Raw genomic sequence first — 24,915 nt, 5'->3', positions numbered from 1 at the left:
ACCTGTGATCCAGGAGCTGACAGCATCGCCTTCAGCCGGCAGCCCCACCTGCAGAAGGTGGTGAGGAGCCCTAGAAAAAGAAGGCGCAGAGTCTCCAGGATCCCCGAGTACCTTCTGAAAGCTGCTAGGACTGGGCGCGGTTGCCACCTTGCGGGGTACTTGGAGGACCGCCTGCGAATGGAGCCTGGGGCGTGGACCGCCGGGTGAGCCCTGGGCGCCAAGAGTTGTCTGCTGCCACAGGGAGCCAGGTGGGGGCGGACCAGCCCTCCTGGCAGGTGCGGACCCCGCAGAGCCCACAGAGCCCGGGGCTGGGGGGAGCGGGACGGCCTGCTCAAGGAGATGCCCATAGAGCAGTTGGGTAAGACCAGACGCTGAGGTTAACGAACTAAGCTCGCAGTGCTCTCCTTCAGCTGCCAAGTCGCGGCCGAAGGCCTAGAGCACAATGAGGGACCTGTTGCCAGGACACAGCTTTAGAACCTGAGGAGTGAGCGCACGTGCAGGAACCCCTGTGCACTCACACAGCTTCTGTTGGGTCATCACCCAGGTCATGAATCAGGCCTGCAGAGGTGCTGTGGAGGGGTCAACTCCCTCGTTCCCCACACTTGGGGGGTTCACAGATCTCTTGGGCTTGAAGGCTGAATTGAGGAAGAGAAATGGGGGCGCAGTGGGTGCCAGCCATCTCCCCTGGCTACTTCTGGGTGGGAACAAGGGAGACTTTACTTTTCATTGTACATCCTCTAGACCATATTTTGTTTTTAAGATTTAATTTTAAAATTAAATTTCAATTTTAAATTAAAACTTAAATGTGGGTCTCCATTGTCCCATCAAGGCATTTCTCAAGGCATTGAGCCCAATGTGGGGCTCAGACTTACAACTCGGAGACCCAGTCACAGGTTCCTCTGCCGAGCCAGCCAGGTGCCCCAGACGATAAACTTTCATGAGGGAAACATTTTTGAAAAGACTCTTTCTTCCTATCTTGTCTCCCGGCTACCCTGATGGCAAGAGGCCCCATGGAGCCCAGCAGCACAATAAGAAATGTTGTATCAGGTTGTATCAGACCTCAAAGCTAACTATGCAGTCATTCCATCATTTCCCAAAAGTTCCATTCATTTCTGTGCAAACTTGGAATTCTCCTGAAGATAGGCAAGCATTTTCCTAGAACAGTAGATGTATGTCTCTTGCATTTCAGCAATCCCCCAGTGTCCCTGCCTTCCATCCAGGGCTTCAGGGTTGCCATGAGCCCACTCACCCAAGGTAGGGGGTGTCCTTGCACGGACTCCCCAGCTGAGGCCGATCACAGCAGGACGGAGCCCGCCCCGCTGCTGAGGTCCACCTGTGGCAACTATGCACTTGGCCTGAGGCCCCTCTGCGGGCCACATACTGTCCATGCCTAGAGCGGTCCTGCGGGAGGACTGGAAACTCGTCCACCATCTGCAGATACTTTGTAGGGTCCTTGCAAAGTGATAGCTCAGATCCCTGGTGAGAGCAGGGGAATCTATAGTTCCCGGTACTGAAATCTAGGATTTTCCTTACCAATATTTCAGGACTTCTGAAACTTCACACAAGTGGAAAAGGCAGGATCTAAAGTTTAAACATACACAGCATGCCTCCTATGATACAGACCAACAGAGATTACTGCTCATGTCCGCTGGAAGTTGTGCAAGTAGTTCAAAGCTAGCAAAGGCGGACACAAAGCAATTTTATATCAGTACTAGAGGACATGTGGATCATTTGATATATTAGACAGCACAGTGCAGAGTAATGAGGGAATGAGCTATTGCTACATTTCACTAACATGATCTTGAATGAACAAGCCGGAAATAAAAAAGGACCTAACGTGTTTTTGCATCACTGTTGTAGCTTTGATTCCTCCTGTTTGTTTCCTATCTTTGCATTCATCTACATTCCGGCACAATAGCAAATAACATTGGTGGAAACAGACATTATTGACCCTTAGCTAATTTTAAAGGAAACACTTCTTTGTAATTTCTCCATTTAAAGAGACACGGGCTCCTGGGTGGCTCAGTCTTTTAAACACCTGCCTTGGACTCAGGTCATGATCTCAGTGTCCTGGGCTCGATCTCTAGTCATCAGGCTCCCTGCCTGGCGTGGAGTATGCCTCTCTGTCTCCATGTACGCCTCCCCCTTCTCATGCGTGCTCTCTCAGTCTTTCTCTCTCAAATAAATAAAATCTAAAAAAAAGAAAAAAAAAGAAGAAGAGAAACACGAATGACCTTTTTCCTATGGGTCAGTCTATTCCTTCCTATTCAGGAATCTTAAAATTTTTAAGATGTGTTCATAACTATCTCACATTACATTTGAGAGAACAGCTCTCTTTTTGTACATTAAATGCTAATTAATAAATGTCCAGTTGTTGCCCTCAGTTGGGTGAAGAAGCCATGTTCCTGGTGGCAATTGTCAATTGTGATAACTAGTTGAGACACACTTTGATCACTTTCCTTTCAAATATCATTCTGTCTGAACACTACATGTATTTTTGTGAATGCAGAATCTAGTAAATAATGCAATATACATGGAGAAAATAAGCTTAAAATTGGTAATTTCAGTAAGATATTCATTCTGTATTCTTATTTATATGATTCAATTAATTATATGATTCAATCTTATTTATATGAGTCAATTCACTGGATCTTTAGTAAAATTAATTTTGAGTGGGGTTTTGCTTATTTTTTCCACCCTGGTTTGAATAACTTAGCCATGTCCTCTGATATCTTATTGCTGAGAAATATCATGGTAAAATCAAAAGGCTTGGTGTGTTCCTTAAAGATGTGTGGACCTGCTGCAGGTCCTGGCGTTCCGTTAATCCAGAAAATGCACAAGAACCAAAGGGCAGGAAAGCCTGCAGCTGCTTTCCAGTCCCAGAGCAAGGAACACAGTCTAGTGACTAGTGTTTTGCTGCCCTCTTCTGGTTCGTGTTGGAAGCCCTTGTTTAGACACATTCCAAGAACGCGGCTTTAGGATTCAAAAAAATAGAGCTTCCCTATGACCCTGCAATTGCACTCCTGGGTATTTACCCCGAAGATACAGATGTAGTGAAAAGAAGAGCCATCTGTACCCCAATTTTTATAGCAGCAATGGCCAAGGTCGCCAAACTGTGGAAAGAACAAAGATGCCCTTCAACAGACGAATGGATAAGGAAGATGCGGTCCATATACATGATGGAGTATTGTGCCTCCATCAGAAAGGATGAATACCCAACTTTTGTAGCCACATGGACGGAACTGGAAGAGATTATGCTGAGTGAAATAAGTCAAGCAGAGACAGTCAATTATCATATGGTTTCACTTATTTGTGGAGCATAACAAATAGCATGGAGGGCAAAGGGAGTCAGAGAGGAGAAGGGAGTTGAGGGAAATTGGAAGGGGAGGTGAATCATGAGAGACTATGGACTCTGAAAAACAATCTGAGGGTTCTGAAGTGGGGGGTGGGTGGTTGGGGGAACCAGGTGGTGGGTATTGGAAAGGGCACGTATTGCATGGAGCACTGGGTGTGGTACAATGAATACTGTTACGCTGAAAATAAATTACAAAAATTTAAAAAAATAAAATAAAATAAAACCAAAGCCAGAAAATGACAAGGGTTGATAAGAAATTGAAACCCTTGTGCATTGATGGCAGGAATGTAAACTGCTGGAGCCCTGTGGGAAATAGTTTGGCATTTCCTTAAAAAAATTAACATAGAATTATGATACAATTCAGCAACTCCACTCATGGGTATATACTCCAAAAAACTGAAAGTAAAAACTCAACCACTGTTATATACCAATGTTCATAGCAGTATTATTACCCATAGCCAAAAGGGAGAAATAATCCAGATGTCCATCAACAGATGAATGGATGAGCAAAATGTGGATTTTATTGTTATTATTCAGCCCTAAAAAGGCATAAAATTCTGGGATATACAACATGAATGAATCACAAAGTGAAATAAGCCAGTCACAAAAGGACAAATATTATGAAATTCCATTTATATGAAATACCTAAAATAGTCAAAATCAGAGAGACAGAAAGTGGAATGGTGGTTGTTAAGGGCAAAAGGGAGGCGGACTAGGGAGTTAGAGTTTAATGGATACAGAGTGTCAGTTTGGGAAGATGAGAAAGTTCTAGAGATGGATGGTGGTATGGGTTGCACACCAGCGTGGATGTACTTAATGTCGCTGAATCGTACACTGAAAAATGATTAAGATGGTAAATTCTATGATGTGTATATTTTGCCACACACAAAAAAAGAGCCTCCACATACCGTTCTATTTCCAAAGATGGAGAAGAATCCACCAGAGTTCTTCAACACTGGGTCTGCATGTTGAGTTGGAAGAAGTAACCCATTCCCGCCGATGTGGGGTGCTCTCCATCATGATGAACTACATTGTGTGTTCTGGTCCTGAACCACCAGAGACAGAAATTTCTAAGGGGGGATGACAGTTGTAGAAGCCACTCTCAGACTTGAGATTTCCAAGGAAACCCAAGGAACAGAAGGACCCTTAAGTCAGGTGACTTGGGCTTCTCGTGTTGCGGAAGCAAAGTGAGATACGGTAAGAGGAAAGGAATTTGCTCAGTCGCAGGGCTTCCAAACCACCAGAAACACAAATATATCGGTATTTCTTGACTACTGAACACTGACTATAAACAATAAAGGAAAGGTGAAGCTTTCCTATTTGCAACTTCCCTTCCAAATCTCCCCTTAAACTTAACTGTTAGCTGGTGACAAAATCGAGGAACAGGTAGGAGGAATGCATGAATAGAAAACCTTACGAGCAAACCCCAGGTCTAAGTGACAGCTGTGGGTGTGGGCTTTTTCAAGTGGAGGAACATTCATGGGCGTGACTTTAAATGTGTATATAGAATAGAGCCATTGCAAGAGTAAGAACCTTTCTAGATCTACAGATGGAATTAAATGAATGATGTTACGAGCCCACAATGAAGGGACACACACGACGTTGTGCCTTTCCACAACGTCAGCTTTGTTCAGCATTAGAGCGCGGTGAACATAATGATCAAGCAGGTTCAGGGGTCCAAAGTCAATGATATTTTGCCACGTGATTCACTTGGCTTCTTAGGCAGCACAGAGAGCAGAACCTAAGACAAGTCATGCAACAAACAGGATAACAGAGGGGGTTAACAGACCAAAAGCGAAGTCAGTCTACGGTCATGCAGTTGAGATCAGGTTTCAGTCCAGTCCCGGTCGGGTCTTAGCACTTAACTGATTATTTTGTTCAAACAGTGAAGGATCTCGGTTCTGTTTAGAGATCAATGGTGCAGAACCTTTGGCAGCGGCTGCCTTTTTTTTTTTTTTTCATTTTTAAGATTTTATTTATTTATTTGAGAGAGGGAGAAAGCAGGAGCAGAGGGGAGAGGCAGAGAAAGAGGTAGAAGCAGACTCCCCGCTCAGCAGGACCCCAGAATCATGACTGAGCTGAAGCCAGACACTTAACCAACTGAGCCACCCAGGTGCCCCAGCAGTTGCCTTTTCTAAGTGGTCAGACACTAAGGGAACATGTCTGAAGAGTCTGACAGTTTACTGCAACATTCCTCCCTTTTAAAGGGGATTTCATCAGTCTTGGGCAGCTGCAGAACTCCTCTGGGGTGTCAGCTGAGGCTCGTGTCTGCAATATCTTGTAGCTGCGGTACCCTTGCTTGAAACGAGTGACTCCATCTTGCTCTCTACAAATGACCGCAGCTGAGAGTCCTGGTTTGGGGGTCAGAGAGATGCATTTTAAATCTGAGCTCTGCCACCGAGGCAGCAACTGTTAGTTGCCCCTGAAGATCCATCTTTATCTTCTGATATGGAACTAGAACCCCCAATTATTGTACATTTATTTTTTTCCAGAGAAGCGAGACTCTGGGTCATGGCACAGTTCAACACAGAACCCCACGTTGTCCTGAGCCCACCAACACATGGCCTCATCTAAATGTCGGCGCAGCTTCACCCTTCCCTCAAATGCCGGGAAAACTCTATTCTACCCTTCCTTTACATCGTCATCCCCATTGGTGCTCAGGTGTGCGGTCGTGGGAGATGACTGCCTGATTTGGTTGAACTGCAGGTTCATCCTTGGTGGCTTGAGATGTCTGCACCACAATGGTATGTTCTGACACTTCCCTGCCCAGGGGCTTTGTCCCATGCCAAGCCTGCAATGCTTATATTACACAGTTGAGAGGGTGTGGGTTTGCACTCCCTGCTCACAGGCATCCCCTGAAACTCTCACCCGTGGCTTTCCTCCTCTCCTTTCCCAAGTCCTCCTGCTCTGCAGGGACTGAAAGCTGCAGGGTGCCCAGCTTCCTCCCTCCCACCACCAGACCCTGGGCTCCACTCTTAGAATGGTTTAGAACAGAAGCTCTTACCGCAGACCCCAAGAGTGCTGTGTCTCTCTCTCCTACCCCTCCAGACTCTACCTAGGTGATCACAGCATGCAGGGGTCACATATGGAAATGAACTCCCTAGAGCAGGAGAATGGCTCCCTCTGAAGTTGGGCAATAGGCTCTCTACCGGCACCTGCAGAGAGCAGGGGGACATTCTGCGAGTCAGAGCACGAGCTTCGGGGAGATGGAGATGATGCTCAAAGCAAGCTGCCGGAGGTCGGAGGTTAGTGGAGCGAAGCCACCAGACTTGAGCTTCCTCCAAAACATGTGCTCCTGTATTAACGGTCCCTGGGCACTCGGGGTCTATCCTCAATTGCCCTGAATTCCTGTGGGGGTGCTGCTGAGGTCGTTTTCTTGCAAAGCACTGCATCCTTCAACCAGCTGGGAGCAGGTGCCACTGTAGGTGCTGTAACTGCAACGATGGAGGGAGAAGTGAGATGGGGCGGCAAGAAAATGGGCCTCTGAGCAGGGCTTGGCGATTTTTTTCTGTAGTCGGTCCGACAGCAAATATCTTGGGCGTTGAGGGCCATCTGGGCTCTTTTGTAACTACTCGTTTGCTTTTACGAAGTGAAAGCAGCCTTCAAAAGAAAGCGGTGTCTTACTAAAACTTTATTTACAAAAATAAGCAATGGATGGACTGGATTTGGCTCAGGCTCCCGAGTGGCCAAAGCCACCTTGGAATCATCCAGATCTGAGTTTGAATTCTGGCTCTGCTGCAGATTGTCTATAGAGCCCAGGCGAGGCCTTCCTGAGCCCTAACTGCCCCATCTGTATAATTAGAATGATGATGCGTGAAATGGTTGTGAGATAGCGCCTAAAGGATGTCTTGCCCATAATAGGTCTCCAATAACAGGTATATGTATTAATGCCAGTATGACAATTTAGAAGCAATTAAGTCTGCAAGGGCTGGATCAGTCAGGGAGGACTTCCTGGAGGAGGAGAATCTGGAGCTGAGTCCTGAAGCAAAGGTAGGAGATGGATAGAAAAGCTGGAAAGACACTCTAGGATGCTTATTAGTGCAAGTGGGGTCCCAGTCACACTGAAGTCCCCTCTCCCTCTGACTCTGCGAACATAGAATCTCAGATCCCTGACTCCTCTGCTACAGCGTCCTTCTCAAGGGCAACAACAGGATCTAATCTTCCATGCACCTGCCCCAGGGCCTAGAACAGGGGCTAGACCTTCAATATAAATAAACAACAAAAGCTTTGCAATGATGGCGGCAATCCTGAATGATTTCTATAGGCCTGATTCTGTTCTATGCACCTCAAATATACTATTTTTTTTAATTTTTAAAGATTTTTATTTATTTATTTGAGAGAGAGAGAGAGAGAATGAGAGAGAGAGCATGAGAGGAAAGAGGTCAGCAGGAAAAGCAGACTCCCCGCCGAGCAGACTCAATCCCGGGACTCCAGGATCATGACCTGAGCCTAAGGCAGTTGCTTAACCAACTGAGCCATCCAGGCACCCCTCAAATATATTATTTTTAAACATACAACCATCCTATGAGATAGGTGATATTTTCATTTTACAGATGACCCTCATCAAAGGCAAATAGTTTACCCAAGGACAAAGACTGGGTTGGAGTAGGAATCCAGATCACTAATGTTCTCAAACCTACATTCTTCCCGGTATGACGTGCCATCATTTATTAAGATTTTATTTATTTATTAAAGAGATGGAGAGAGAACGCAAGTAGGCAGAGCTGCAGGCAGAGGGAGAGGGAGAAACAGGCTTCCCGCTGAGCAGGGAGCTCAATGTGGGGCTCGATCCCAGGATGCCAGGATCATGACCTGAGCCGAAGGCAGCTGCTTACCCAGTTGAGCCACCCAGGCACTCCAAGGTGCCATTTTTTATCTTTCATTTTTATTTTTATTTTTTATTTATTTATTTGACAGAGAGAGATCACAAGTAGGCAGAGAGGCAGGCAGAGAGAGAGAGAGAGGAGGAAGCAGTCTCCCCACCAAGCAGAGAGCCCGATGCTGGACTCGATCCCAGGCCCCTGAGATCATGACCTGAGCCGAAGGCAGTGGCTTACCCCACTAAGCCACCCAGGCGCCCCTATCTTTCATTTTTAGATTTTTAAAAAAGATTTTATTTATTTATTTGACACAGATAGAGAGAGTGATAGTGAGAGAGGGGATACAAACAGAGGCATTGGGAGAGGGAGAAGGAGGCTCCCCGCTGAGCAGGGAGCCTGATGCAGGGATTGATCCCTGCACCCTGGGATCATGACCTGAGCTGAAGGCAGCCGCTTAATGACTGTGCCCCCCGGTGCCCCGAGGTGTCATCTTTTAAGAACAGATATGTAGGGGCGCCTGGGTGGCTCAGCAGGTTAAGCCTCTGCCTTCGGCTCAGGTCATGATCTCAGGTTCCTGAGACTGAGCCCTGCATCAGGCTCTCTGCTCAGCAGGGAGCTTGCTTCTCCCTCTCCCTTTGCCTGCCTCTCGCCTGCTTGTGATCTCTCTCTTTCTGTCAAATAAATAAATAAAATATTAAAAAAAAAAGAACAGACATATAATGGACACTCAGAAAATGTTCAAGGAACAGTGACTGGATTCCTCTTCCGTGCCAATGCAAAGGCTGTCACTATAAAGAGATGAACTCACCTCGGGACCCTGGGTGGCACAGTGTCTGACTCTTGGTTTCTGCTCAGGCCATGATCTTGAGGTTGTGATCTAGGCGTCGTGAGATTGAATCCCACCTCGGGCTCCACACTCTGGGCAGAGTCTCTCTTGGATTCTCTCCCTATTCCTCTGTCCCTTCCCCCAGAATAAATAAATACATCCAAAAAGGAGAGAGATAGACTCGCTTTGCTCTGCAGTTGCCAGTGAGGAAAGACCAGACAAGAAATCCCTTTTGATCCCCTTATACACTGACCCCACCCCTTGCCCCAAACAAGACCTCCTTCTTTCTAGAACATGGGCTTCACCATCCCTCTTCTCACCTTGCCTCGGGAGTGGTATAGCTGTGGTCTTTCCAGCCCCCTGGTGGTCTGGTTCCAGCAGCCTGTGCAAATTGGGGTTGCACAAGTTGTGGGTGCTAATTACTGTTATATCTGCCTGTCTCTATAGTTGACTGTTGCCAGATTCAGTGAGGGCAAGGTTTCCCTTCTCTGGACAATCAGCTGTTACCCGCCCCCCCAAAAAAAAAGAAATTTTAAAACATTTGTACCAAAAAGCAGTTATAGGTTTGGATAGACTCCTGGATAGAAAGTTCATCCTCGAGCATCTCAGTTTCATGAACCCCACTTCAGGTGGGGTCTGTCCTCTCCCTTGTGGCTCTTTTGTGTCTTTGCTTGACCTGAAAACGAAATCTTTCTGGAGATGTTCACACTTCTGTGTGCAGACCCATGTCTCATACTTGGTCTCTGACTCTCCTAAGTCAGGACCAGGAGTTAAAACCTCTCAGTCACTTCCATGTGAAATATGGTTATCATTTCCAAGTGAAATGAACCATTAAATTAACCAAACCAAACCATTATGCAGCGTGGTGTAAAGAAAAGGGGTTTTGGATGCCCACAGAACCATGTTCCAATCCTCAGCTCTGCTTTTTATTAGCTGAAAGATCTTAGGTGATTCATTTCATCTCTCCGATGGCTCGTTTCCTCATTTGCAAAATGAGGCAAATAATAACATGCAACATGCCAGGCTGTTGTGAGGCTGAAACACTATGTTACTTAAGCAAATGAGAAGTCCCTTGCACAGTATCCGGAATACAGCATACACTCAACAGATGTGAGTCTTTTATCTCTATCTTTTTATTTAGATACTGAGCATGAAGGAATAGATACTCATAATAACAGAATATGGGGAAGACATCATCCAAATTTATTCCATGATTGTGGACAGATAGGCAATCCAAGATGGGGGGTGATAAGAGGACTGATTATGAATGTTGAGGCTCACTAGTCTCCTTTTGAGGTGGGGAGGGGGAGACCAAACAATTTTCTTTTTTTTTTAAGCATTTTATTTATTTATTTGTCAGAGAAATCGATTGGGAGAGAGAACAAACAGGGGGAGCAGCAGGCAGAGAGAGAAGCAGGCACCCCGCTGAGCAAGGAGCCCGATGCAGAACTTGATCCCAGGACCCTAAGATCATGACCTGAGCCAAAGACAGACGCATAACGAACTGAGCCACCCAGGTGTCCCAAGACCAAACAATTTTAAGCTAAACATCAGCCTCTACATTCTCTTCATTAGAATCATGCAGGCTGGTGTTATTTCAGAGCCTATGTGAGATTTTTTCATCTGCAAAATGAGAGCCTCTATGGGGATTAAGTTTCCAAAAAGTATATCTAGTAGGTGCTCAAAAACGCTAGCTGAAATGATCACCAGGGTGGTAATGATCATTGCTCTTTTCACACAGTGAGAGACTTCATTTTTCTGATCCACAGAGCATGGGGACTTGTAGGAGGCCATTGCCAGGATCCTGTCTAGCTTTGACCATTGCTGATAGTAGGGTGCTTTGTGAAATACACTTGAGACATCCTGGATAAAGGACCACACCAGGTCCTTGTGGTGGCATAACTGATACGGCTTATCAGCCACTCCTGATGCTTTGGACACAACTCAACTGTCCTTGTGCACAGGAAATAAGGGCAGCCCAAACCCAAGCCAAAACAAGTTATTCTAGCATTCCATTTATCTGGTTTCTTTACAGTCCTTACTCCCAGCAGCACATTAACAACATGGGCAGTCAAACCTTGGGTCCTCCAGGTATCTAGAATCTGTGCACTTTTGTGACTTGTACAAACACATTCCCTTGGCTTCCCTCCAGGCTACTCGGGACTTTCATGTTTGGAGTTAGGGTGGAGCATGTGTGGTCACCCACTGTTTCCCATCCCTGTCTTGGGTCACTCCAGGACCTCTTGGTCTCCTGTGGCTCTGGTTCCAGCTCTGCATGGGCTCTGGACAAAATCACACAAAGGGAATCTGATAGTACCTCATCTCCTGCCCCAACTCTGCCTCTCTCCCCTGCTCTGAGGCTTCCGTACTAACAATGCCCTGGGATTGATATGCACAGCCCTGAGATGCAAGTGAATGCCCTGTGGGGTGGATGTTGATCAATGGGAGATAAGAGCTGGTGGGTGCACGCAGACAGGTTACTGGGGGCGCAACCCTACAGACCAGCAATCCTTCCTACTCAGTGACAGCCCACTCAATAACACCATCTCATACTGGTTCCTGTCTGTCCTGCTTCATTCCCTTTATTCTTCACTCCTGCTCCCTGGAAATGTGCTCCTGGACATAGCCCTGCCGTGAGCCCTCTGCCACCGGCTCTGCTTTCTCGGGAACCCAGGCTAAGCGTAACCGAGTGATTGAAATTTGGGAGTTAGATTATTCACCAGTACGATAGCCATAAAAATATGATGCAGGGTGGTGGGTGGAGAAGCAGACAACCCTGGGCAAACAAAGGGGAACCCCATGTGTCACAATTACACAGGCTTTCAGCTATGACTCATTGGATCAGAGTTTGGTGATAGGTCCAGCTTCTGGCTGAACACAAAACAGCAGGCTCATGGTAGCCAATTGCCAATTCCAACCACTCTGTGAAAAGCCACCAGACCCTTCTGGCAGCTTTCGAGAAGCAATTGTAGAACAGACTTTGCTGTAAAGCAGGTCCAGGATCTAACTGTGAAAATGGCACAGTTGTTGGAAACAAACTGAGGTTGCTTGACGGGAGTGGGGGGGGGGAGGGATGGGGTGGCTGCGTGATGGATATCGGGGAAGGTATGTGTTGTGGTGAGTGCTGGGTGTTGTGTGAGACTGATGAACCACAGACCTGTATCCCTGAAACAAAGAATATATCATATGTTAATTAAAAACAAACAAACCAACAAAAAGTGGCTGAGTTGAAAAAGAGAATGCACCATCTTGACAGGTGTCCCAGTCAAAGTCAGCATGAAGGAGAAGACTGGAATCTGAGCTGTGAAACGGGGACCTTTGTGTAGACAAGCCTGAGCAGATTGACCCGGGAGACTCCTCGAGCCCCCTTCTTACCAGAGGAGAATGTACCACGACTTGGGCTAAAGCAGAAACCTTGCAAAATGCTATTTTTCTACTGAAGATCCACACCTCCACTCTTGAATGTTTTAAAGCAAGTAATCAAAGTCAGGTGCATCTCCTGGACCAGTTAGTCAGTCACTGCTCTGGGAGAAAATAACACACGTCGTAGGACTTGTGGGCCATATTACTGTGATGGGAAGAACGGGGAGGGGCATGTGGGAGAGTGGGTTCTGAAACTGTTGGATTGTGCTGGGTGAAAGATAAGCCCGCAATAATAAGACTTTTCCCCACTTGGGGACTTTCATCCACAAGTCAACACCCAGCACTATGGCCAGTCCTAATTGACTATTGGGATGGAACTCGGCCTAGAGAAATGAGGAGGATATTGGCAGAACTTCCTGGACACAGTATCAAGGAAAAGTCAGAAGGATTAAAGTATGGACATTGGAACTGATTTACCACATAAGACCCGAGAACCCATCAGGGGAGACTCTGCCTTTGTGAAGGCCACCAACATCTCTGAGATACTCAGTGATGACACACCTCTGTTGGCCTGGCATGGACAGTGAGAAAGGTGCTACTATCAATGGGAATGACAGGATTCCAGAATGACAATGGCCAGGCAACTGCATTTAATTATCAAAGGAAGGTGAGTGTAATTAATGGGTTGCGAGCAAGGCTGAACTATCCATCAAGTTTCTTGATCCACAGGAATTTATCCGGAGAAATGGCTACTGGATCATAGTGTTACCAGTGGGGAAAAGATGAGGACAACTGAGCAGGGCACCCTTATTTATATAATTAGAAGAGAATTCACGAGCTCATGAGCAGGCTAATGCCAGCTGTCATCATGGAAACCACATTCCTACTCAGGGGAAAGTTTCCAGGGGAATGTCGGCTCTCAGGATCAGAGCTCATTGTTTGAAAGGGAAGACGGGTCCCCTTAAGGAAGGACTTTGCAATACACCCTAATTCTATATATTAAAAATTTCCTCATTCCCCCAAGTACACTTGAGATCATATCCCAGAGTAACTATCCACCAGGATAGAAGAAAGACCCAGAATTTCCAAGGACTGTGTGACATGGGATCTCAGACAAGGCTGATTGAAACCAGAGGACATCACACCCTCCTCTGCCTAGAATAAAGGCTTATGGTGGCCAGATGATAATCAAGTCCAAGCTCAAATCTAGCGGATGATGGGCCCTGTGAGTTTTCAGACTGACTCTGTGGCCACGAAGGGGGGATTGTGATAATGCAACAGATACAGTAGACACCTGGCCACACCCTTTACTACCTGTACACTCTAACCAGATAGCTTCCTATTGCAAACATCAGTGAGTTTGTGTCTATGGTCTTTCTTTAGCAGCTGGCCTATGCATGGACAAGTTTGGATTTGCTAAAGAGATAATTCCAGGTCAGAGAAATGGGAATATCAGAATGTATTATGTCATGTTAGAGGCTCTATCAGCAGAACTATGTTCCCTAAGAGGTCCCATGTTTCATGTAAAACATGAAATGAATTAGTGAGAAGGCCACTGGATTATTGGGAATTTGAATGGTGGCCCAGAATTTGTGATAGGAGATGCAGTTATGGAATTGGGCTCCCTAGTGTTAATGGTGATAACAGGATTCTAGAATAGCAGAGCCCTTGGAACAGCCCTAAATTGTCAGAGACATATACCTATGGTTTATGTAGGAATATGTAGGACCCATAGGTATATGTAGGAATGGCTAATGATGATTATGTTCTTGGAGTGAGATAGATGGACAGTGTGGTGGACTGAATGCTTGTGTCTGCCCAAAATTCATATATTGGAATCCTAACCCCACCGTGTGATGACGTTATTAGGAAGTAGGGCCTTTGGGTGGTGATTAGGTCATCAGAGCGCCCTCATGAGTGGAACTAGTGCCCTTATAAAAGAGACCCCATAGAGCTCTCTTGCCTCGACTGTCTTGTGTGGACACAGAGAGAATGTAGCCATCTATGAACAGGAATTAGGCCCTCAGTAGACATAGACTCTGCCAGTACCCCTGATCTTGTACTTTCCAGTCTCCATAACTGTGAGAAATAAGGTTTTGTTGTTGTTGTTCAAGTCGTCAGTTCTACAGTGTTTTTGTTATAGCAGCATAAAGAGACTAAGACAGGCAGAAAACAAGGTATTATTTGACTCACATAATCAAAAGATCAAGATCAGATATCAGAACGCTGATGTCACTACCATAATAGAAAAGTTATGACCTTTCATCTGTTTCCAAACCTGAGAGAGTTCTAAGATCTGAGCCTAGGAATTGAAAAGGAGGCCAAATCTTGAGAAACCTTGAAATGCCACAACAAATATATATAGTGGCTGTTCTCCCAATCCTTTCTCCAAATAGGCCTTTAGTCATTGATGAGGCATCATCAGTATGGATTTCCCTAGAATATGGCAGAACCTTCACATTGCTCCCTGACTTGTAGAGTGAGAGTCATTAATTTTTTTAAAAAGTGGGGAGGTGGGGAAGAAAAGCCAACTGGAAGTTTCTGAAACTACTCCCAACCCTTGGCTGAGAAAATAAATCAAGCCATAGTACATCCTACATCCTGGGTGGAATGACAGATTACTATCTCCCCTTAGAGATTTAAAGAATGGGTAGTTGTTCCCATTCTACTTTCTATTTCACTCATGGGCATATGACCCTGTAGAACCCAGATGGATCATGTTGAATGATGGTGAACTACTATGTATTTAACTGAGAAGTAGTCCTAATTTTAGTTGCCCTTCCAGATGAACACAACCTCTGATAATTGGTATGTGGTTATAGATTTAGCAAATTCACTGTTTTTGTATTACATTAAGAATGAGGCTCAAGGCCTGGGTGGCTTAGTGGGTTAAAGCCTCTGCCTTCGGCTCAGGTCATGATCTCGAGGTCCTGGGATTGAGGCCCACGTTGGGCTCTCTGCCGGCGGGGAGCCTTCTTCTCCATCTCTCTCTGCCTGCCTCTCTCCCTACTTGTGATTTCTCTCTCTGTCAAATAAATAAATAAAAATCTTTTTAAAAAAACAAAGAATGAGGCTCAAAAGCAGTCTGCATTAATCTGGGATGGAGAACAGCACAAACTCAGTCTTGTCCAGTCCTTGTTAATTCTACTGCTGGCAGTCGCTTGGCCACAGTTCCCCAGTAAAACAGAACTGAGAGAGAGAGAGAGAGAGATTTTTTTATAAAGGACTGGCTCATGTGACGTAGGAGGCTGTTGGCAAGCTGGAGACCCAGGAAAGCCAGGGTGTGATTCAGTCGGAGTCCAAAGGCTTGAGATCCAGAACTGATCGTACAAAATCCAGTCTGAGAGCAGGAGACCATGAGATGAGATGTCCAAGCTTGAGCTGTGAGGCAGAAAAAAGGGGGTGAAAATTCCTCCTTCCCCCACCTTTTGTTCTCTTCACACCCTCAACAATTGTATGGTCCCCACTCACACTGGAACAGGCAATCTACTTTGCTGAGTCCACCAATTCAAATACCTATCTCATCCAGAAACACTGTCATAGACATACCCAGAAAGAACGCCTACTATGGGCACCTCACGGCTAGTCAAGTTGACCCATAAAACTAACCATCACACTCAGTATCAAAATAGTCCAAGCAATGGTGTCCAACAAAAATATAAAAATACATAATTTTAGTAACCACACTGAAAAAAAGTAAAAAAGCAAGGGAAGTTAATAATATATGTATTGACTTACTAAACATATCTAAAATATTATCAATTGCCATATATAATCAATATAATGATATTAATAAGATATTTTATGTTACTTTTTCATAACAAATCTTCAAAATCTGGTGTATATTTTATGGTTATAGCATATCTTAATTAACCACATTTCAAAGGCTGAAAAGTTACGTGGAGCTAGTGGCTACCACGGACACTGCAGATCTTAAGAACCCTTCACTGTGGGGACATTCTGCAGAACATCACACTAGGACGCTATACTGATGACATCATATGACCAGACCCAGTGAACAAGAAATGGCAGGTATTCTAGATGCCCTGGTAAGACACATACCATGCCAGAAGGTGGGATATAAGCTCTACAAAGATTCAGGGACCTGCCACATCAGTGAAATTTTTAAACGTGTTAGATATTTATGTAGAAAATAATTTAATTCACCAAAAGAGAGGTCTGGCCTCAGTTCTTGGCTGGTAGGCAGTCATCTCTAGGCTGTTGGAAAGTCATGCCAGATAGATATGTTGTATTATAACTAGGGCCAGCCATATTGTAACAGTGTGATTCGGGGTGGGACCTTTGGGTCACGTGATGTCAGTATGACCTGTCGAGGGGCTGCAGACAGAGGTTAGTTGCAAAGGCAACTGTTTGTGGGATGGAGTCCCAATCCTTCGAACACTAGCCTAGGGTCAACTTCTCTGGTTGGCATTACTCCATGCATGTTGTCATGTATCAATGCCAGGAGAGTAGAGCTCTCTCGACTCCATGGGGAGAGGACAACTGGAGGCTCTGTGTTTTGTATTTGCCCGGATTCTGCCTTATGCATTTCTTCCCTTGGCTGACCCTAACCTGTATCTTTTAGCATTTAGAATCTATAGCTGTGAAGGTAACAGCTATTTGTAAGTTTTGCAAGTCTTTCTAACAAATTATCGAAACTAAAGGTGATCTTGGAGACCCCCAAAAGGGTATCATAAGTGAGGTGATCATGTGCAGACACAGGGGGTGACTTTCATGTTATCATTAAGTGTTGATTTATCTTTGTCTACATATTTACCACTTTCTTTGTTCTGTATGTCTTGTAGCTCAGACTTTCCATCTGTTATCACTTTCTATAAATTCTTTGGCAAATTCAGGTCTGCTAGTGACATTTTTTTCCTTCTGTTTTCATTTGAAAATGTCTTATTTTGTGTCATCTTTGAAATATATGGGTACAGGTTTTCAGGTGGCTAGTTATTTTTACCAGCACACTGAAGATTTAATTCCATAGTCATCTGGCTTCCACTGTAGCTGTTGAAAATATCGGATCCCTAAGTGTCACTCCTTTGAAGGTGATCTGTTTCCCCAACCCCCAGGTTTTTTTTTAAGATTTTATTTATTTATTTGAGAGAGGGACTCACACAAGGCGGGGGCGGGGGGATAGACAGAGGGAGAAGGAGAAGCAGGCTCCCCACTGAGCAGAGAGCCCAATGTGGGGCTCGATCCCAGGACCCTGGGATCATGATCTGAGCTGAAGGCAGATTCCCAGCTGACTGAACCACCCAGGCACCCCGAACCCCCAGCTATTTTTAATAATTTTTTGTTGGGCTCCTGGGTGGCTCAGTAGGTTAAGCGTCTGCCTTTGGCTCAGGTCATGATCCCAGGATCCTGAAATCAAGTGCTACATCAGGCTCCCCACTCAGTGTGGAGTTGGTGTCTACCTTTCCCTCTGCCCCTCTCTCCCCACTCATGTACACATACTCTCTCTCAAATAAATAAAATCTTTTTTAAAAAAATAATTTTTTTGTTTATTTCCTGAAGTTTCATTGTAATAGTCTTTTTTTAAAAAAGATTTTATTTATTTATTTGACACAGAGAGCGATCACAAGTAGGCAGAGAGACAAGGGGAAGCAGGATCCCTGCTGAGCAGAGTGGACCCAGGACCCTGAGATCATGATCCTAGCCAAAGGCAGAGGCTTAATCCACTGAGCCACCCAGGTGCCCTCATTGTAATAGTCTTGGTGTGTATTTCCTTTTGTTTAGAGTTCATAGTGATTTTTTTAAAGAGAAAGTGTGTGAGCAGGGGTGTGAGAGGACAAGCAGAGGGAGAGGGGGAGAGAAAATCTTAAGGAGGCTCCATTCCCAGGGTGGAGCCCAATGAGGGCCTCGATCTCACAACCCTGAGATCATGATCTGAGCTGAAATTAAGACTAGGACACTTAACCAACCAAGCCACCCAGAAACCCCTCACAGTGATTCTTAAATCCATAGGCTGTTTTCTGTCTTCACTTCAGGAAAATTGTCAGCCATTAATGTTTCAAATATTTCCTCTGCTACATTCTCTCTTCTCTCCTTCTGGGACTGTGATCAACATACGGTAGACCTTCTCACTCTTTTCTTCTCTATGACTCTCACCTTCACCGCATGCTTCCTTCTGGATATTTTCTTCTGACCTGCCTTCCATTTTACAAATTCTCTCTGTTATAACTCTGCCTATAGAGCCAATGATTTAGTTCTTAGTTTCAGTTATTTTTCTTTTTCAGTTCTAGAATTTCTGGTTGCTTCTTTTTCATATACATTCTGTCAGTTTGTATAATTTTCAGTTCTCTGCCCAAATTTCCAATGTTCTTTTTTATAACCTTGGTCGTAATAGATATAATTATATTCAAATCTATGATCAATAAGTCCACGATCTAGAGCTCCCATGTCACTATTTCTATTGTTTATCATTTTTCCTGGCTTTTGTTCCCAGCGTCTTATCTCCTCATGCACCTGATATCTGTGATCGTGTGCCAGACATTATGTTTGAACAATCATTTGTGGAAATAATTTGAGACGTTGGGTGGTATTAGCTTGTTTCATGTGGATTTTCATTTGCTTCCACCAGGAACCCAGGGCACTAGGAATCAGGATTTGCTTGATATATTGCTGGGGTTAGGATTTCCTGAGTCGTACAGAGGACTGGAAGCTGGGTTGCAATCCCTGTAAAGGGCTGGTTTACTTCTGATGTAGCTTTTTCAGAATCCTGATCCAAAGCAAGCCGGGGGCTCCAAGTTTTGTCCTAATGTCTGTGACATTATCAGAAGTCTCACTCAGCTAGCTTCTCCATCTCTTTTCCCTGAACAGGGATGCTCCCAGAAAAGAGACCCTAATTGGGGACTTAATTCACTGGATTTTGTTTCTCTTCTCTCTCTCCATCTGATAATTCTTCATTGGCTCTGGAAAACAGCATGGAGGTTCCTCAAAACGTTGAAAATAGAATTTCCCTATGACCCAGCAATTGCACTACTGGGTATTTACCCTAAAGATACAAACGTAGTGATCCAAAGGGGCACGTGCACCCGAATGTTTATAGCAGCAATGTCCACAATAGCCAAACTATGGAAAGAACCTAGATGTCCATCAATAGATGAATGGATCAAGAAGATGTGGTATATATACACAATGGAATACTATGCAGCCATCAAAAGAAACGAAATCTTGTCATTTGCGACAACATGGATGGAACTAGAGCGTATCATGCTTAGCGAAATAAGTCAAGCGGAGAAAGACAACTATCATATGATCTCCCTGATATGAGGAAGTGGTGATGCAACATGGGGGCTTAAGTGGGTAGGAGAAGAATAAATGAAACAAGATGGGATTGGGAGGGAGACAAACCATAAGTGACTCTTAATCTCACAAAATAAACTGAGGGTTGCTGGGGGGAGGGGGGTTGGGAGAAGGGAGGTGGGGTTATGGACATTGGGGAAGGTATGTGCTTTGGTGAGTGCTGTGAAGTGTGTAAACCTGGCGATTCACAGACTTGTACCCCTGGAGATAAAAAATATATGTTTATAAACAATAAAAAATTAAAAAAAAAAGAAAATGGTTTACAAGAGGGAGGTATATGCAAGGGGACTGCCAAAGGAGCCATGAGACTAAAGGAAAAGGCCAAATAGTCCAGCTTAACAAGAAGTGGCTTATCCAGGGGACTTAGGGACAGAAGTGTGTCTTGGGCAGCTCTAAGACAAATGGATTTCCACAACCCCATTGCCAGTGAAAACTGCTTTTATAGTTTTAGAGGCTGGGAAGTACATGCCTGTAGACCACCTGGGAAGAAATATTTGAGAATAGTTGTGTCATAGTCTTACCTCCAGAGCAGATCAAAGATGTTATACCCCTGGGGTGTATGTAAGGAAGTCTTTGTTATGCCTTTTTAAGAGATTATTGTCATATCTCCTACTTGTTTGGGGTTCCTTTGATGGGAAAAATGTTAACTAAGCTCCCATTTATCTTCCCTGATTAGACACTATAAAAGAAATAAATTACATTAAGCCCCAATTGCTTTTAGCTTTGATTAAAACTAAACTCAGAGGCCACAATTTTTCTTAGAGATAAATTTTACAAAGCTATGGATGCAAATGCTTTTGAGAATGGGAAACACTGGTTTAAGAATTAACCTTTGAGTGTTGATGAGAAATGTAAGTTACAGCAATACACATTCTGAGACTTGTCATAAATTTGAGTTTGGTTTTGGCTGCTTACTAATAAGATACGGGAGCTTTTTTCCCCCTATAGTGTCAAAAGATTTATTTGAATAATTTCCTTGAGGTTATGAATGTTTGATATAGACAGCCACATTTGTTAGAATGTTTGCTATAGAATTTTTTGTTCAATTTGTAAAAAGTGTTTGTTATAGGAAATTACTTTTATTCACTGGCTTTGTGATAATTACCTGGCTGATTTTATCTCACTGATTTGTTGTAAATGATACAACTGGTATAAAAAGATCATGAGGAGGCCCCCTGGGTAGCATAGCCAGTCAAGTGTCTAACTCCTGGTTTTGCTCAGGTGGGGATCTCCTGGTGCTTGAGATCAAGCCCTATGTCTGGCTTGGTGCTTTATGTGGAGTCTGCTTGAGACTCTCCCTCTCTCCCTTTGCCCTGTCCTCCCTAAAATTAATAAATAAATCTTAAAAAAAAAGGACTGTATGGATTCCCTTAAAATTAGGAATATAATGGGCATGTGGGTGAATCAGTCAGTTAAGCAACTGCTTTTGGGTTAGGTAACCATCCCATGGCTGTGGGATCAAGTCCTGCATAGGGTTCCCTGATCTGCAGGGAGTCTGTTTCTCCCTCTGCTTCTTCCCCACCCCAGTTTGTGCACATGTGTTCCATCTCTCTCTCAAAAATAAATAAATGAATAAAAATAAATAAACTAACTTTAAAAAATTGGGACTATCATCAAAGGAATTCTTTCCAGTGAAAATTCATTTTGTTTTATGTGTATATTAAGGTGGCTTTCACAGATTAATTTAGAAATGCAATGCAGAATATCCGGTTTGCCACAACTGCATATTCAGGCGAATGGAATACTCTCGCTTATTTTTATATTCTTGTTTTATTTTAATTTTATTCCTCTGTGGATCATCAAGTTCCTGTAGATTAAATGGTAGTGTAATAGTACACTTAACACTTCCCTAAGTGTATAAACACTTTAATGGGTGATGATTCAGAAGGCGTCTGCACTGCTAGGTATCATGCATCGCCTTCTATTTTCCCAATAAATAGCCACCCCATGCTGGAATCAGCTGATTAGGTATGAGCTACAGGTAGAAAGAAAGACAGGAGCAACTAGTATAAGCAAATAGCTTGGAGTCAGACTGACTGTGGTCGAAATCTTGTCTCTATCCCTTATTAGCCTTGTGCTTCCGGGGTAAGTTACTCTGAGCCTCAATGTCATCACCCATAAACTGGGGGTAATGATATTAGCCATCTCATGGGGTCTTTTGGTGGGGGGGAGAACGTAAACGTAAAGGATGAAGTAAGGGTGTGATAGTAGGGGTGCCAGGGTGGCTCAGTCAGATAAGCATCTGCTTTCAGCTCAGGTCATGATCCCAGGGTCCTGGGATCGAGCCCTGCATCGGATCCCCTGCTTGGTGGGAGGCATACTTCTTCTCCCACTCCCCCTGCTTATATTCCCTCTCTCGCTGTCTCTGTCAAATAAATAAACAAAATCTTTAGGAAAAAAAAAAAAGACAAAGCACTTTGTATACGGAGAGCACAGGAGTACCTAAGAAATAATGACAGGGGCGCCTGGGTGGCTCAGTAGGTTAAAGCCTCTGCCTTCAGCTCGGGTCATGATTCCGGGATTGAGCCCCATGTTGGGCTCTCTGCTCAGCAGGGAGCCTGCTTACCCCCCCACCCCCACCAGCCTCTCTGCTTACTTGTGATCTCTCTCTCTGTCAAATAAATAAATAAATAAATCTTAAAAAAAAGAAAGAAAGAAATAATGACAGGTATTACCACCTGAGAATACATATTCTGCTGCCCGGAGGAGTAAAGGCAGCTCCAGAATTTCTGCTACGAGGCACTCAAGAGCAATAATCACAGTGGAAGGCAGGGCTGGTCCTGCTTTTACATGGATTCTACGCTGAGTTAGAGAAAATGAGAAAGGGTTTGAGATTTGCAGGGATTAGAGTACTCCCCCTGGCTCCTGTCCAGTGATGATATTCAGGGGATTTCTTGCACTCCCCCTTCAGTCCCAGGCAACTAGCCAGTCAACAAATACAAGAAGGCGCTGCCAAGAGACTGGACTCCAGGGGGGGAAGAGAGAGAAGGGCCCCCTGCTTACACTTCTGCTAGATCCCACATAATTCCCTTATATCAACTGCACATCAGCTACACTCTTCCTTGTCTTCAGCCAATCTCATTGAAGGGCAAGACCTTTGGTTTTATTGGCCACAAGACAGCAGAGTGGTCCTCCTGAGTGCAGGCTGGTTTACAACAGCCCTCTGATCCTGGAAGGACACTGCCCAAATTCCACTGTGGCCTCTGCAGAGGCCCCCAGGAGATGAACAGACAACCATTCTCAACACCAACTCAGGGCCACACTCCCTTTACCTAGGCAGCAAGAGGTTTGATCTTAGGCTCTGGAGGTAACTAAGTTTGAAATCCAGGATTCACCCCTAGTTAGCTTGTGACCTTGGACAAGATACTTTACTGTGCCTAGTTTTCCCAACACCAAGACCCAAGGTCTATTCTTTTTTTTTTTTTAAAGATTTTATTTATTTGTCAGAGATAGAGAGAGCGAGCACAGGCAGAGTGGTAGGCAAAGTCAGAGGGAGAGGCAGAGGGAGAGGCAGGCTCCCCACGGAGCAAGGAGCCCGATGCGGGACTCGATCCCAGGACGCTGGGATCATGACCTGAGCCAAAGGCAGCTGCTCAACCAACTGAGCCACCCAGGCGTCCCCCAAGGTCTATCCTTAATCTGGAGGCTTTGGCAGAGTAGCTGCGTAGAAAACTCTCAATAAGTATCAGCTGTGATTACTTTACAGGCCCAGGACCAAAACAAATCTATTAAGTTGCTCTAATTATATGGTGAAAAGACACCGGGTTTTAGTTACAGTCTCAAACACTGACACTCCATAATCTTGGACAAGTTGGACTTCTTTTAGGTCCCGTTTCCCCAACCGTCACATGATTTTACTGATTTAAAAAATACTCAGTGGACATTTATTGAGTGCTATCTTCTATATGTCTTCCCCAAAGGAGCCCACACAACGCTTCAATTATTTCCCAATCGGCGCACTCACCCAGTGGTGAGGGACACTGAGAGGGCGGCGGAGACTTCGTTCCCCTCTGCTTTAGGGATGGATGGAGGGCCAGATTTACCCGGGAAAAGGCATTTGAACGAAGGTTGAAGGATCATTCACAAGTCGGCCTTGTAATTACTGGTGATGCTTTTATGTTACTGCCCCTTTCAGACTTAAGCATTCGTAGGATTTGGTTCTGAAAACAAGCCCACTTCTTTTTTATTGCCGAGGTCACTGTGATTGAGAAAGCCAGTGGAGCCGCATAAAACAGGTTATGCCTCCTCTTCCCCCTTCGAGGAACCGTGACCTTGCGGTATCCGCGCGACTGGGGGTGTGTGTTTGGTCTGCTCGCCTGGGCAAGCACGGGCTGCAGGTGCAGGGTGAAGCTGCTGTAGTCGGCCTGTGCCTTTCAGCCTCACTGGAACCGAGAAACAGGAGGGCTAAGGGGGAGCGCAGCAGTGCTGGCCTCGCCTTGTGTACAAGGGCACGCTCTGAGTGCCCACGGCCGGACGCCCCCAGACCTGAGGCACCGCGCCATCCACTCCAGGGTCCGGCGACAGCGGGGAGTGGAGAAGACTCCGGCTCCGGGAGGGTCAGTTTTGCGGGAACCGGATGGGCATCTCTCCAACCCTGGCAGCGACGCCGGACCTGGGAAAGGGCACAGGCCCCACACACGCAGGATCACTTGGGCGGGCTGGCCGCGTGCCCCGGCACCCACGAGAGGAGGCGGGATGGGGGGCGGGGCCGGCGGGTCGGCCTCCCGTGAAGCCTCGCGCGGGGAAGGACCGGAACTCCGGGCGGGCGGCTTGTTGATAATATGACGGCAGGAGCTGCCTGGTCTTCTCGAGGAGGCGGTGGGGCCCACACCCGGAAGAAGGGTCTCTTTTCAGGCTAGTGCGGCGGCCGCTGCGGACCCGGCCGGTTGCTGAATGAGGGGAGCCGGGCCCTCCCCGCGACAGTCACCCCGCGCCCTCCGCCCCGACCCGGGCCCCGCCATGTCCTTCTTCCGGCCGAAAGGTAGCAGAGGGGGCTCCGGCTGGGAGCCAGGCCGGGCTTCAGGGGCGGCGGTGGGGTAGGTGGGCCTGCACGGGCTTTCCTCCCGGGTGGTGGCGAGGCCCTCGGCTTCCGCGCAGACGCCCCCTGCGTGCCTTGCTTTGCTCCCGGACTCTGCAGGGAGGGAGAAGGTGGCCTCCTCGCGCGAGGTCAGAGGGGAATTATCTCGCTGGTCCAAAAGTGTTTGCCAGAGCCCGTACAAGTTAATGCCTGTTTGCGCAAA

At 45.7% G+C, this 24,915-nt stretch overlaps 2 protein-coding genes across 2 annotated transcripts in view; one reads left to right on the top strand and one right to left on the bottom strand.

Annotated features, from left to right (window-relative positions):
• The window catches only part of LOC122898012 (cytospin-B-like), a 334,551-nt gene that overhangs the window by 232,493 nt on the left and 77,143 nt on the right, over nucleotides 1-24,915 (bottom strand).
• LOC122898010 (A-kinase anchor protein 10, mitochondrial-like) overlaps nucleotides 24,426-24,915 on the top strand; it is a 69,280-nt gene continuing 68,790 nt past the window's right edge. Inside the window, 1 exon segment of the mRNA XM_044236197.1 lies at nucleotides 24,426-24,656. Within this exon segment, the coding sequence (XP_044092132.1) occupies nucleotides 24,569-24,656 (88 nt within the window). The 5' untranslated portion in view covers nucleotides 24,426-24,568.

Source organism: Neovison vison, unplaced genomic scaffold, assembly GCF_020171115.1.
Source record: "Neovison vison isolate M4711 unplaced genomic scaffold, ASM_NN_V1 Scaffold_088, whole genome shotgun sequence".
NCBI lineage: Eukaryota > Metazoa > Chordata > Mammalia > Carnivora > Mustelidae > Neogale > Neogale vison.
Note: the sequence above shows the minus strand (reverse complement) of the source record. Positions and strands in the feature narration are given on the sequence as shown.